The following is a 12,698-nucleotide window of genomic DNA, read 5'->3' as shown; positions in this document are numbered from 1 at the left end:
CTTGTGCTATTTAGCCCAAACAAGTCTCTTCTGCTTGTTGCCTGTCCTTAGCAGTGGTTTCCTAGCAGCTATTTTACCATGAAGGCCTGCTGCATAAAGTCTCCTCTTAACAGTTGTTGTAGAGATGTGTCTGCTGCTAGAACTCTGTGTGGCATTGACCTGGTCTCTATTCTGAGCTGCTGTTAACCTGCAATTTCTGAGGCTGGAGACTCAGATAAACTTATCCTCAGAAGCAGAGGTGACTCTTGGTCTTCCTTTCCTGGGGCGGTCCTCATGTGAGCCAGTTTCTTTGTAGCGCTTGATGGTTTTTGCCACTGCACTTGGGGACGCTTTCAAAGTTTTCCTAATTTTTCAGACTGACTGACCTTTTCTTAAAGTAATGATGGCCACTCGCTTTTCTTTACTTAGCTGCTTTTTTCTTGCCATAATACAAATTCTAACAGTCTATTCAGTAGGACTATCAGCTGCGTACCCACCAGACTTCTGCACAACACAACTGATGGTCCAAACCCCATTTATGAGGCGAGGAATTCACACTTATTAAACCTGACAGGGCATACCTGTGAAGTGAAAACCATTCCCAGTGACTACCTCTTAAAGCTCATCAGGAGAATGCCAAGAGTCATCAAAGCAAAAGGTGGCTACTTTGAAGAACCTAGAATATAAGACACTAGATGGTGGCCCGATTCGAACGCATCGGGTGTTAATATGTATATAGCAGCCACATAGTATATAGCACAGGCCTTGACATATTCTTGAATACCCGATGCGTTAATACAGGCCACGCAGTATACAACAGTGGCCACGTAGTATATAACGCAGCCCACACAGTATATAACACTGCCCACATAGTATATAACATTGCCCACGTAGTATATAGCAGCCATGTAGTATATAACGCAGTCCACGCAGTATATAACATTGCCCACATAGTATATAACACTGCCCACGTAGTACATAGCAGCCATGTAGTATATAACGCAGCCCACGCAGAATGTAACACAGCCCACGTAGTATATAGCAATGTGGGCACTATATGCGTGGTTAAAAAAGACTTAAAATAAAAAAATAAATGTATACTCACCTTCCGTAGGCCCCTTGTAGTCCTGGCATCAGTGTGCGGTGCACGTGGCAGCTTCCAATCCCAGGATTGGTAAGAGCACAGGACCTGTGATGACGTCGCGGTCACATGACCGTGACATCATGGAAGGTACTTCTCCCATAGCATCCTTAGCACTGGAACCTGCCGCTTGCACTGCCGAGGACAGCGCCACGTCGGAGGGTGAGAATAAATTATTTTTTTTAATTATTTTTAACATTAGATCTATTTACTATTGATGTTGCATATGCAGCATCAATAGTAAAAAGTTGGTCACACAGGGTTAATGGAGTGCGTTATACCGCGGCATAACGCGGTCCATTAAAGCTGCTATTAACCCTGTGTGAGGGTTGACTGGAGGGGAATATGGAGCAGGCACTGACTGCGGGAAGGATCAGCGACGGCCATGTTGCCGCCGGACTGTGCCCGACTTGGATTTCCATGACAGACAGTCCGCGACCAATGAATATCCCTGACACAGACAGAAGGACGGATGGAAGTGACCCTTAGACAATTATATAGTAGATATTTTCAGTTGTTTCACACTTTTTTGTTAAGTATATAATTCCACATGTGTTAATTCATAGTTTTGATGCCCTCAGTGTGAGTGTACAGTCTTCATAGTCATGAAAATACAGAAAAATCGTTAAATGAGGTGTCCAAGCCTTTGGGCTGTACTGTATGTACGTGTATAAAAAATAAATATATATATATATATATATATATATATATATATATATATCATCTATCATGCAGGGGTTGGACAAAATAATGGTGTGAATTGTTTCCAAAGGAATTTTAGCCAAATCTGCAGTTAAAACACCCTCCAGTTCTTTGAGCGACGATGGCGGCGGAAATCGACGTTTAACTTGAATCTCTAAAATCAACCATAAATGCTCAATAATGTTAAGGTCTGGGGATTGCGGGGGCCAGATGAGATGCTCAACTTCATTAGAATGTTCCTCGTGCCATGCTTTAACGATTCTAGCTATATGAATTATCTTCCTGAAAGATGGCTTGAACCGTTGGATGCACTTGGTCGCCCAAAATGCCTAAATAATCTATGCTGTTAATTCTTCCATGAAGGGATATCATTGGCCCGGCGGATCTCCACGTAATAGCACCCCAGATCATCACAGAACCTCCACCATGTTTTACGGTTGGGAGAAGGCAGTCTGGATGGAATGCTTCTTTTGGCTGTCTCCAAACGTACACTCAGCCGGAGGTTGGAAATGGGGTAAACGATGATTCGTCTGAGAATATCACATGTTTCCACTGCTCGAGGGACCAATTCTGGAGGTTTCTACACCACTCTTAACGGCGGTTTCCTAATTGCAGCTCTTCTGTGGAATCCAGATTTGTGCAGCTCCCGGTGAACAGTTTTTGTGGAAACTGGATTCTGTAGGTGTTCATTGAGCTCAGCAGTGATTTTCGGAGCCGTGGTCTTGCGATCCTCTGTCACAATTAGCTTTAGAGTCCGACGGTCTCTCTATCAACTTTGACTTTCGGCCGGACCTGTGCTTTGCTGCGGACGTTTTTCCTTCTCTTTCAAACGCAGTCATTACGTTGGAGACAGTACCTCTTGACACGCCAAGCATTCGGACACTTTCTGTTACACTAGGGCCTGCCATAGAAGCACCAACAATTTGGCCTCTTTGAAAATCCGAGAGGTCTGCCATTGGCATCAGGTTCTCATCAATGTTCTTACAATTATGCTAAACAGTTAATTTACATACACATATCACATAACGCAGATAATCAACTACAAAACATTACCATATTATCACGGTTTGCATGTTAATCACATGTTTGAAGATTATTATGGCAAAACGTTCGAGTATAAGCCGACCCGAATATAAGCTGCCCCCCCCCCCATAATTTTGCCACAAATAAATGGGAAAACTTAATGTCTCGAGTATAAGCCTAGGGTGGAAAATGCAGCAGCTACTGGTAAATTTCAAAAATAAAAATGGATACCAATAAAAGTAAAATTGAGACATCAGTAGGTTGTGTTTTTGAATATCCATATTGAATCAGGAGCCCCATATAATGCTCTATACAGTTCATGATGGCCCCATAAGATGCTCCATATTAAAATATGCCCCATATAGTGCTGCACAAATGCTGATTATTGCCCCATAAGATGCTCCATAGACACATTTGCCCCGTATAATGCTCCACAAATGTGAATTATGGCCCCATAAGATGCTCCAGAGATATTTGCCCCATATAATGCGACACATAGCCCCATAAGATGCTCTATACAGGTATTTGCCCCAGATAGTGCTGCACATGGCCCCATAAGATGCTCCATACAGATATTTGCCCCATATAATGCTGCACATGGCCCCATACAGATATTTGCCCCATATAATGCTGCATATAGCCCCATAAGATGCTCCATACTGATAATTGCCCCATAGAGTGCTGCACATGGCCCCATAAGATGCTCCGTACAGATATTTGCCCCCTATGCTGTTGCTGCGATTAAAAAAAATAAAAAATGACATACTCACCTCTCAAGCCCCCGGCACTTGCTATATTCACATGCTTCCCGTTCCACCGCCGCTGTGTCTTCTCCGTCCTGTGCACTGACGCTCAGGCAGAGGGCGGCGCGCACACTAGTCGCGTCACCGCGCCCTCTGACCTGAGCATCACTACAGAGGACGTGGAAGATGCAGCGGTGCCGACGGTGGAATGGGGAGCAGGTGAATATAGCGCACTGAGTTATACTCACCTGCTCCTGGCGCGGTCCTTGCACGTCTGTTCCCCGGCGCCGGCAGCTTCTTCCTGTAGTGAGCGGTCACATGTTACAGCTCATTACAGTAATGAATATGCAGCTCCAACCCTTTGGGAGTAGAGTCGGGTCCATATTCATTACTGTAATGAGCTGTACCATGTGAACTCTCACTACAGGAAGAAGGCGCTGGGGAAAAGACATGCAGGGACCGCGCCAGAAGCAGGTGAGTATTATTACACAGCTCCGCTCCCCCTCCCCTGCGTATGACTCGAGTATAAGGCGAGAGGGGGCAATTTCAGCCTCCTGGCGCGGTCCCTGGTTCTTCGGATGCCGGCAGCTTCTTCCTGTAGTGAGCGGTCACATGGTACCACTTATTACAGTAATGAACATGGACCCGGCTCCGAGTTCGCATCTCGGCTGCAGGAAAATGGCTGCCGCGATCTCCATCTGCGCACGCGCGGCATTCCGCGGCCATTTTCCTGAAGCCCCGGGAAGCCGAGAAGAACCATCTGCGCACGCATGGCCTCACAAAGATGGCCGCGCCCACGATAAACGGATGAATAGCGCAGATCGCGCTATTTTCCTTGAAGCTGCGCAGTGGATTCGCCACTTGGACATGCGCACACCACTACGCCACCAACGGAGATCTGGGGGAGAAACAGCGCTGTCACCATGCCCATATGACCTGACCAGCGTGAGTGACAGCCCAAAACGGCGACTTTACAAAGGTATTTCGGCAGCATAGGTGGGGAATAAAGGCTCCAAAATACACTAATGTAAAGCCCAGCTCTGCCCCTATTTAACGCTATTTTTAGCTCTTCTTGAAAAAACGGGGTGACAGGTTCCCTTTAAGTTTCCGGTCTTGACGCTTTGATGTCTTCCTTTGTCTACCAGTATGTTTGCCTTTAACAACCTTCCCATGTTTGTATTTGGTCCAGATTTTAGACACAGCTGACTGTCAACAACCAACATCTTTTGCAACATTGCGTGATGATTTACCCTATTTTAAGAGTCTGATAATCCTCTCCTTTGTTTCAATTGACATCTCTCGTGTTGGAGCCATGATTCATGTCAGTCCACTTGGTGCAACAGCTCTCCAAGGTGTGATCACTCCTTTTTAGATGCAGACTATAGTGAACAGATCTAATTTGATGCAGGTGCTATTTTTGGGTATGAATATTTACAGGGTGATTCCATAATTTTTACCCTATGCTTGGTTAAAAAAAAGTAACCATTACTGACTACCACATTTTTAGTTCTTGATTTCTTTTAGCCAGAAAGTTGCCATTTGAAATGACTTTAGTTTTGTGCCATGTCTGCTTTTTTTTTCCTGCAAAATTAAACAACTGAATGAACATCCTCCAAGGCCGGTGATTCCATAATTTTTGCCAGGGGTTGTAGGACACGACTGCCTTCATGCCCAGATCTTGTTTTCACTATGCACTTGTATCAGCAGGTGTGGGGTCATAACTTCATTGGCGCCCAGTAACCCCTTTAAGACGAATCCTTATGAAAGTAGAATAATGTATTGCTTGCGTTATATTCATACACAACTACTCTATCATGTCACCTGCAGATGATGAATAAAGTATTTGGAGGGACTGTCCACAAGAAAAATGTGAGGGAAGATGGCGTTTTCAGCGTCGGCATTGACAATACATGTTCTCTGTTCAGGTAGGAGGTGTCCTATCACTATGATCTCCGCACTTTCCTAGTGGTCTAAGATGAATTACTGAGATGTTTGTTGTGATGTTGCCTGTTTTCTAGGTTGATAATTGACCAAATCCAGCTAGCCGTAGAGCTGGTGTGTTTGGCCGGGCTCCGAGTCGCAGTGATGTTATCTCCTTGCCGATAAGGTTTCATGGAAACTGTCTGGGCTTCTGTAATAGTTCTGCTCTTTGCTTGCAGGGGGCTGCAGAAGGAGGAGGTCGTTTTGCTGACACATGGAGACAGCGTGGACAAGGTTGCTGACGGATTTAAGGTGGTAGCACAATCTGGAAACATAGTAGCAGGTATATATGTGACTGTATGGCCATGTGATTCCAGGTCGCCTTGCTTGTACATGCACGTCTGTTTGTAGTGATTAATTGCTCTTACTCCTCTGTAATAGCCAGATCAGAGTTTTCTTCTTACAAGTGCTATTTATAGGGATGGATCTGTCCCACGCTTACAGATACCCTACCGGGGTAATAACCTATCCTCCAGATGGAAGCCTGCATCTTATCACTGGATGTAGCAAGTGCTGAGACTCCTAGCTGTAGCCGCAGCCTGCTCTTATTTGTGCACTTGGGGTTTCTTGTCATATTTTGATGCTAGCACTGGCAATGTCTGTGTCCCCCCCAAAAAAATATACTTGTATTTGCACTGTGCATTCTAGTTGTAATTTAAGGAGGACCTTTCATGTCTCCTGACACATAAGTTTTAGTAAGTACTTGTAGTACCCTGAAATAACAATTCATGAGCATGTTTCCTTGTATCATTGTGTTGTGCTGTTGCCCCTCATAGATGTAGAAGTAAATTGACATCTGGGTGTTACCAGATTACCAGTTAATTTTCTCCCCGCTGTGTTGGACTAAATGCGGGCTCCGTGCATGTTAAGAACGCTGGTAACCTGCAGATTAATCCCATATCTTCGGGTTAATAGCCTTTTTTCTGATGACCGGTTCCCATTAAAGCGTAGCCATCGTTTACATTTTTATTTCCTAGATCAATAAAGACATGAAAACAACTTTGTAATATATCTTAGAAGAGAAAACTACTACTTTCCACTACTGGACTGATCTTTCACTCTTAATTCTTGGATAAAATATGTACCAAGTGAACGCAGGTAACCACCTTACTGACATAGGAGATGGCAGCTGGTGCTTTTAAAATTCAATGGAGAAGGGAGGAAATAGACGCAGACATCTCCAATAGCAATAATGTGAAAATCTGTGTCTACTGAAGACCAATTTTATCTTTTTATCTGTGAATTGAAAATGAATGATCAGTTCAGGAGGAGGCTTTTTTTTTTTTTTTTTAAAGATATGTTACAATGTTACTGCTTTTCATTTGTATTTTTTTTTTCCCTTTTTTTTTTTTTTTAAATTAAAATGACGATTTTTTGGGATTTGGAAGCTAAAATCCTGCTCCAGCAATCCTGGCCTGTTTACGTGCAGCGCTCACAAGCTCAATAGAAAATCAGCACGGCACATGTTTTGCTACCGCTGCTAGAACGTATCTGTGGTTGGTACAATAGAAAGTAAACAAAAAATATTTATTTAATCAAGCAATATACTATTTCTTAAAATTTGACAAATATGAAACGTGATTTATTCATAGAATTGTTACACTTTTTTATTTTTATTTTCCTTTTCTCCAAGGCATAGCAAATGAATCCAAAAAGCTGTATGGGGTACAGTTCCACCCAGAAGTTGGCCTGACTGAGAATGGCAAAGTCATGTTGAAGAATTTCTTGTATGATGTTGCTGGGTGTAGCGGCACTTTCACAGTTCAGAATAGGGAGATTGAATGTATACGGGATATTAAGGAGAAAGTCGGTTCATCAAAGGTCTTGGTGAGTAATAAGTGCACATTTGTAATTGTCATATAGATGGCCGGAGGTAATAGTTTGTAGTTGGATTCATACGCAGTGCCGTGGAAAGGTTTTGTTATCGTCCCCTCCAGGTACTGTTGAGTGGAGGAGTGGATTCTACAGTCTGCACCGCTCTGCTGAACAAAGCCTTAAACCAAGACCAAGTTATCGCCGTTCATATAGACAATGGATTTATGCGGAAAAGAGAGAGTCAGTCTGTGGAGGAGGCACTGAAAAAGCTGGGGATCCAAGTTAAAGGTCTGTCTCCTTTAATGGGACGTCTTTTCTATGCCCCTTTAATCAGAACATTTTAGAAGTTTTCAATATAGGAGTTGTCGTTAAAAGTTACATTTACTGTGAGATTGTGCAAAATGTTAATAGTTCTCCATAAGTGTATATATACAGCCAGGGCAGATCTGGACATCAGCAGCCAGCGACTTCTCACCAGCAGTTTAGGTAACTGGGATCTTTTTTTTTTTTTATAAGGAATGCCTTTAAAGCGGCTGTCTTCAAATTTCCCTATACAAACTACATTAATAGGTTTTTTAGAGCCTATGAGGCTGGAACTTTAAAAAAAAATAAAAAATCTTTCAGGATGACCGTCTAATATGAAATGTAGCATTTAATGAGTTTTCAGTTTAAAAACAGAAGATAATAGTTGCTGCAAAAAAAAAAAAAAAAAAAAAAAACACCCTGCCTCCTACCACAATATAGACAGATGAGCGGGGGGTGCGCTCACTTCTGGGGTAGCCCAATTACAGGCACAATAGTGGTAAAGGCTTTTGGAATTGTGGATTGTCGGCTGCTGCCCCTTGTCTGCTGATGTTTCCATACATCTTCCAGTCTGTACACAGGCATTATCTGTTGTATGGTGATTTTTGAGAGATGTTCGTGCTCTGGCATCTGATTTACAGTTCCGGGTTACACCATTTTCTAGCATCAAACTTGTCTTTCCCTTTAGGGTACAATTTAATTTTCCATAAATCATTTACAAGTACCGTATTTTCTGCCGTATAAGATGACTTTTTAACCCCTAAAAATTGTCCCAAAAGTCGGGGGTCGTCTTATACGCCGGGTACGGGTGCACGGAGCGATCCTGGATGGTTCCTAGGGTCTGAAGGAGAGGAGACTCTCCTTCAGGCCCTGGGATCCATATTCATGTAAAAAATAAAGAATAAAAATAAAAAATATTGGATATACTCACCCCTCCGACAGACCCTGGCTCTCAGCGGTGCAAGCGTTTGCCTCCGTTCCTAAGAATGCAGTGAGTGAAGGACATTCGATGACGTCACGGTCACATGGGCAGTCACGTGAGCAGTCTCGTTACCGCAACGTCATCGCAGGTCATTCACTCACTGCATTCTTAGGAACGGAGGCAGACGCTTGCACCGCTGAGAGCCAGGGTCCGTCGGAGGGGTGAGTATATCCATATTTTTTATTCTTTATTTTTTACATGAATATGGATCCCAGGACCTGAAGGAGAGTCTCCTCTCCTCCAGACCCTGGGATCCACACGCTGTATAAGATGACTGGGCGTATAAGATGACCCCGGTCTTATACGGCGGGTATAGCCCAAATTCCATGTTTTATATGGCAAAGTTGGGGGTCGTCTTATACGCCCTGTCGTCTTATACACCAGAAAATACGGTAACTAAAAATAAAAAGTGTTTACTTAAAAGGTCTCATTTTTAGATTGCAATGTATAAAAGAAAAATGATTAACCCCTTTACCCCAAAGGGTGGTTTGCACGTTAATGACCGGGCCAATTTTTACAATTCTGACCACTGTCCCTTTATGAGGTTATAACTCTGGAACGCTTCAACGGATCCCAGTGAATCTGACATTGTTTTCTCGTGACATATTGTACTTCATGACAATGGTAAAAATTCTTTGATAGTACCTGTGTTTATTTGTGAAAAAAACGGAAATTTGGCGAAAATTATGAAAATTTCGCAATTTTCCAACTTTGAATTTTTATGCAATTAAATCACAGAGATATGTCACACAAAATACTTAATAAGTAACATTTCCCACATGTCTACTTTACATCAGCACAATTTTGGAACCAACATTTTTTTTTGTTAGGGAGTTATAAGGGTGAAAAGTTGACCAGCAATTTCTCATTTCTACAACACCATTTTTTTTTTTTAGGGACCACATCTCATTTGAAGTCATTTTGAGGGGTCTATATGATAGAAAATACCCAAGTGTGACACCATTCTAAAAACTACACCCCTCAAGGTGCTCAAAACCACATTCAAGAAGTTTATTAACCCTTCTGGTGCTTCACAGGAATTTTTTGAATGTTTAAATAAAAATGAACATTTAACTTTTTTTCACAAAAAATTTAATTCAGCTCCAATTTGTTTTATTTTACCAAGGGTAACAGGAGAAAATGGACCCCAAACATTGTTGTACAATTTGTCCTGAGTACGCCAATACCCCACATGTGGGGGTAAACCACTGTTTGGGCGCATGGCACAGCTCGGAAGCGAAGGAGCGCCATTTGACTTTTCAATGCAAAATTGACTGGAATTGAGATGGGACGCCATGTTTCGTTTGGAGAGCCCCTGATGTGCCTAAACATTGAAACCCCCCACAAGTGACACCATTTTGGAAAGTAAACCCCCTAAGAAACTTATCTAGAGGTGTGGTGAGCACTTTGACCCACCAAGTGCTTCACAGAAGTTTATAATGTAGAACCGTAAAAATAAAAAATCATATTTTTTCACAAAAATTATCTTTTCGCCCCCAATTTTTTTATTTTTCCAAGGGCAAGAGAAGAAATTGGACCGCAAACGTTGTTGTACAATTTGTCCTGAGTACGCTGATACCCCATATGTGGGGGTAAACCACTGTTTGGGCGGATGGGAGAGCTCGGAAGGGAAGGAGCGCCGTTTGACTTTTCAATGCAAAATTGACAGGAATTGAGATGGGACGCTATGTTGCGTTTGGAGAGCCACTGATGTGCCTAAACATTGAAACCCCCCACAAGTGACACCATTTTGGAAAGTAGACCCCCTAAGGAACTTATCTAGAGGTGTGGTGAGCACTTTGACCCACCCAGTGCTTCACAGAAGTTTATAATGCAGAACCGTAAAAATAAAAAATCATATTTTTTCACAATAATTATCTTTTCGCCCCCAATTTTTTATTTTCTCAAGGGTAAGAGAAGAAATTGGACCCCAAAAGTTGTTGTACAATTTGTCCTGAGTACGCTGATACCCCATATGTGGGGGTAAACCACTGTTTGGGCAGATGGGAGAGCTCGGAAAGGAAGGAGCGCTGTTTGACTTTCTCTATCGCCTTTCATTGGGGGACACAGGAACCATGGGTGTATGCTGCTGCCACTAGGAGGCGGACACTATGCAAATAAAAAAGTTAGCTCCTCCTCTGCAGTGTACACCCCACCGACAGGAAGTAGGATATTCAGTTTAGCTTAGTGTCAGTAGGAGGTGGACACGGGTCTTTCATTAGACCCTTATCTACCTCAATGTGCGTCGTTTCTTTTCAGGTTTTCCGGAAGGGATACAGGGTGAACAGTCACACCTGTAGTCCCACAATGCGGTCTATGAGTACGGCGTGTACTGCCACCCCGTATCCTCATAGATCCCTCTCCAGGACCAAGATCCTAGCACACAAGCGTGCTCAGAAGTCCGGTCCTGGCTCCGTCCCCCACCCACTCGCCTTCCAGAGCCTGTCGGTTGGAGGTGACGACGACGTCCATCACCAGCTCCATGGACGTCTCATTCCCCTCAGGTTAGTAACGGCGTGGGATGTTTAGGTGAGTATTTTCCCATGCTCCATTTTCCCAGATCACTCGCAGTGTGGGGGAGCAGAGGTCCCTGAGGAACGATTTTTACCTTATATGTTAGGAATCCCAGAATAGCATCGCAGCCAGTCGGGCAGCAGCGCTCCCTTCTGAGCTGCGGTGATGGCAGGCTAGGGACGCTGGTTCTGTCTCTTCTTCAGCCGCAGTGCTCTCTCTGCATCAGCGCGACACTCTGACAGTCTGCCGCGCCGCTTCCCCCTGGGCCGCACTGTTCGGCGGCCAAATTGTTTTTTTCTGTTCCTGCGCGGCGGCCTTGGCAGACTGCCGCGCTGCTTAGTCCCTGCGGCGTATTGTGCCGGCGCCGCGGATCTCTTCTCCGGCGGCGCCGGCCTTTTAATTTAGGTCCCGGCTCCGGCCGGGGCCTACTTCCGGCGCCGCGACTGGACTCTTCGTTCCCTCGGGCGGCCCTGGCAGGCTGCCGCACGGCTCTGCGGCGCACTGTTCCGGCGCGCCGGCCTCTAATTTAGGTCCCGGCTTCTGCAGGGGCCTACTTCCGGTACCGCGCTCCTCCACTTCCGGTTTCTTCGGGCGGGCTTTCTCCCGCCCGACAAACTGCCCTGCACTCTCCGCCCACCGGCGCCATCCTGACTGACTCAGCCTCTTCCTCCACGTCACACAGGACAGGAGTTTTTTCCACACATGACCCGCACTTTTTGTCAAAGAGCTCCGCAGTGTGCTTTCTTCACAGCACACCATCTGCGCGGATTGCAGCACCAGAGGTCGCAGGGCAGGAGCTCCACTCATTTTCTCCGGAGATCCACGCAAGCGGGACATCCAGGCCGGCAGTATCCTGTTATCCGTTTTCTCGTCTGCCGTGAGTAGCTCTGCACTGCAGACTGACACCCCCCTCTGTCCCACTGTCCCCTAATCCACTGGCATTTTCTTCAGGGACCTTTCCAACATGTCTTAACTCTAAAGGGGGCCGCTCTCGTCCTTACCGCTCTGTCAGGCCTGCAGCAATCCGATTGTTCCCACCGCTCAGGATCCACCGGCCGATCCGTCCCGGAGTGATACCCCCATCCCAGGCTGGGCTTCCGCTCTGTCACAATCGGTGGCCGACCTAAGTCAGGTGTCTCAAACTTTGGTGTCTGTGCTGGATCGGCTACCCCTGCAAAACCCCGCAGTAGCCAGCGGGTAGCAGGACGCTCCGTCCGAACCCTCCATGGCTAGCCGCAAAGGTCCAGACAGGAACGACGGTCTGAGTCCTCTTCTCGCTCCATCTCGCCACTCGGTCCTCCTCTGCGGTCGGCGTCCTCCCGATCCTCCTCCCCTGAGTCAGGCGAGGCGTTCTCTGATGCGCCTTCGGAGGATGTTTTGGAGCTGGATTCGAACCAAATCGCTACCAGGAGGGATATGGTTCAGAATCTCATTGGGGCGATAAATCTAACTTGTGACATCAAGGAGTCCTCTACGAAACCCGCAGATCAGGCGGTTTCGTTTAGACGGGCTAAAC

At 45.2% G+C, this 12,698-nt stretch overlaps 1 protein-coding gene across 1 annotated transcript in view; it reads left to right on the top strand.

Moving 5' to 3' along the window:
* Positions 1–12,698, top strand: part of GMPS (guanine monophosphate synthase) — a 57,663-nt gene that overhangs the window by 13,751 nt on the left and 31,214 nt on the right. The window contains exons 4-7 of the mRNA XM_069727457.1: positions 5,416–5,513; positions 5,748–5,851; positions 7,202–7,395; positions 7,506–7,671. Of these exons, the coding sequence (XP_069583558.1) occupies positions 5,416–5,513; positions 5,748–5,851; positions 7,202–7,395; positions 7,506–7,671 (562 nt within the window). The remainder of the gene's footprint in view (positions 1–5,415; positions 5,514–5,747; positions 5,852–7,201; positions 7,396–7,505; positions 7,672–12,698) is intronic.

Source organism: Ranitomeya imitator, chromosome 5 (assembly GCF_032444005.1).
Source record: "Ranitomeya imitator isolate aRanImi1 chromosome 5, aRanImi1.pri, whole genome shotgun sequence".
NCBI lineage: Eukaryota > Metazoa > Chordata > Amphibia > Anura > Dendrobatidae > Ranitomeya > Ranitomeya imitator.
The sequence above is the reverse complement of the archived record's forward strand: the minus strand, read 5'-3'. Positions and strand labels throughout refer to the sequence as shown.